Source organism: Anabas testudineus, chromosome 17 (assembly GCF_900324465.2).
Source record: "Anabas testudineus chromosome 17, fAnaTes1.2, whole genome shotgun sequence".
Taxonomy (NCBI): domain Eukaryota; kingdom Metazoa; phylum Chordata; class Actinopteri; order Anabantiformes; family Anabantidae; genus Anabas; species Anabas testudineus.
Window position 1 is genome coordinate 22847100 of NC_046626.1, and position 3023 is coordinate 22850122.

At 39.0% G+C, this 3023-nt stretch overlaps 1 gene segment (V, D, J or C); it reads right to left on the bottom strand.

Annotated features, from left to right (window-relative positions):
- Positions 1-377: 377 nt before the first annotated feature.
- Positions 378-890, bottom strand: LOC113163966 (the record flags this gene model as incomplete). The annotated part of the segment is given in 2 exon segments: positions 378-682; positions 773-890. Coding segments are annotated over 2 exon segments (423 nt in total), but the record flags the coding sequence as incomplete, so codon positions are not given.
- Between the last annotated feature and the right edge of the window lie 2133 nt (positions 891-3023).

Below are 3023 nucleotides of genomic sequence, written 5' to 3' on the forward strand. Positions count from 1 at the left end.
AACATGTTGAAAAGTCCCAATTTAAGGAATTCACATGTGAACATTAACATTGAGACATGTTTTAAGAATCTTACAAACCTTTTAGAATGAATAATAACAGTAGTAGAAGTACAAAATACTTTGATGACATCATGTTGAGTACAGTGAATGTTTCTGGTTTGTGTATTAAACTCTGTAGAATCTACAAGTTTCTGTCTCTTCTATAGTTCAGTAACAGCTCAGCTCCTCCCTGAACCTCTGTCTCCTCTTAGATCTGTTTTCTATTTTAGTTAGTTGAACAGTGTGTGAGTCCCTCTAGTGGATGTTGTGGAGTTTTCTGTTTCTTTGCTCCAAAGGTTTTTGTACAGAGTTTTACTGTTTCCTGTCACTGTGGGCTGCAGAGCACAGTAGTACACAGCAGAGTCAGACACATGAAGCTTCTGGATCTTCAGAGGAATTGATCTAAAGGTGGAATTCAGTGTGGATGAAAATCTCTCCTTAAATTCATTCTCTGTTTTCCCCTGGCCGATCTTAAAGCGGCTCAAGATGAATCTGGGTCTGTTGTTTCCATCCTGTTTGTACCAGAACAGATAATAATTTGTTGAACTGCTGTTATACAGACAGTCCAGTGTTACTGTGTCTCCTTCAGTCTGAGTCTCGTCTCCTTCTGGTTGCAGCACGTTGTCTTTTTGTGCTCTGCATCCTGTAAAACACCAACAAACAGTATCAGTGTGCTGTTAAAGAATCATGTCAATGTTGGATTGATATCAAAGAAACAGAGTTGTGTTCATACCAAGGCACATAGCAGCCAGCAGCACTGAGATGAACAGAGGCGTCATATCTGCAGTGTTGAGGAACTGGGAGCTACAGCGAGTAGAAAGAAGGCTGTGATCTCTCTGTTTAGTCTTCATCAACACTAAGTTGGTGGATTAGAAGAAGGAACCTGATCACAGTGACAGGGCTCATTCACAGCTCTGTGTTATTCCCTCTGCTGACAACTGGACACTAAACACACTTTGTACCAAGATTAAAGACTTTATTGATCCCAGAGGGAAATAGTTTTACCTCATTACAGCTGCTCTCTGTTCAGAAGGTTAGAAAAATATATTTGATCATTGTCATTGTTACAGTTTGATGGTCACTGGTAGAAACGATCTCCTGTGCTGCACTTGACTTTGATCAGTCTCTTTTCATGCTCCTCTCTGTTTCTAATGAGACTAATAGATTTTTGTCAGGTTCAATCATCATGACCTTTCCACAGAGGTCTCTGTGTCACTAGCTCAGATTAACTGTGACACCAATTGTTACCCCTCGTTACAGTCACAGTAAGACAAAAGAATCAATAATGGATCATCATAAAAGGAAATATAGACTACTACTAACTGCCACTGATCATCAGTTAATCAAAATAGTTTCCTCTTAAATATGTAGGAGTTCACATTGATGGTAAATTCAGTTGTTCAGATAATGTTCAGTCTGTGGAACAGGACAAACAGCTTTATTAAAAAAGACGGTTTTATTAAAACTGTTTCATTATAGACCAAACTACAGTTTTAGGGTCGTCTCTTTTAGTGACTGTAAAGTGCAATGAGTGATTGATTCAGGACTCCAAGGTGCATCCACAGAATGTTTTAGAAGCTATTTATACCAACTTCTGTGGGACTTCTGACTGAGACGTCTATCGATGTTTGTAGGACCAGGTTTTAAATGTTAGTATTAAATCTTGTTTTTACTTGTTTGAAATTAATTAAGAAATAGACCCTTGAAGTCCACCATGTCCTCCTTGAACAGGTTTTTATGTCTTGTGGTGCTGTGAACTGTTCTCTTGTTGTTGTATAGCATTAACAACATAACTTTCCTCTCTGGGGATTAACCCTTAGGAGTCTAGGCTGTGGACTAAGTTGACTACATCGCTCTATGTGCTTGTTTTTATGTTACACTATCTTGACCTAGTCATGTGATCAGGTCACACCAGTATCAGACTCCTAAGGGTTAATAAATCTGTCTATACCACTCTCCTTTCCTGGTACAACTTGTCTTGTAGTCATCATTGGAAATGTCAGCTGACATGTTTCCTGTTTAACAAGTGCTGCAGATTCACTTTGTTCACTAACATAGAAAAGGTGCTGATTGTTGTGAACCTGCTACGACCTCTTTAACATCTTTCTAGGAAACCGAGAATCAACATTTGAACAACATGTGACTTTTTATTATTTTCCTGCAGTGTTTGACTCCTCATCCAGTTGGTTTGTGGTTGATGTGGATTTGCTGCTCATGTGAATCCTCCCACAGTGTTTCATGAGCAGCTGGAACCACAGTGACTGTGAGGAAACAGGAATTAGCAGAATCCATCTGATATGAAGCTGTGGTTTGAATACCACTTCCCTCCTCTTTGAAGAGTAGTCAGATATCTGTGTTCAGGTTTTTGTACAGCCTCTTCTCCACTTTGTATCACTGTGTTTCTAGAGCACAGTAGTAGAGAGCTGTGTCTGCCAGGGTTAGTCTGCTTATGGTCAGTTCAGTTGATGAATCTGATGTTTGGGATTCATATCGTTTATCAGGGATATATTCATCAGTGTATCCTTTGGCTCCTTTCAAGAGAATAAACTGAGGAGCCTGAAGCTCAGAATGATGTTTGTACCAGTGAAGGTAAATTTTATAATAAGTTGTCTCATAGTTACAGCTGAGTCTGACAGATTCTCCTTCTCTTTTAATGACAAGATCTTCTACAGGAGTAATTTTGTCTCCAGCTATTAGTCCTGAAAAAGCAGAGAACATTAATGCATTAGATGAAATCAATCCTACAAATTAAAATACTGATTGTTGGACAAACAAGTTATGACTATTTAAATAAGACTACAGTAGTTTAAAACTCACCTATAAAGTGAGAGAAACAGAGAAAGAGGTAAAGCAACATGTCTTTGGAGGAGTTGAAGCCAAACAGACAGCAGATGAACAATGTTCTTCCACTGCAGTAGAATGAAGCAACTAAACAGCCTCTGTGCTGCACAGCCCTTCTCCTCAACATCAAGCTGATTGTGCTT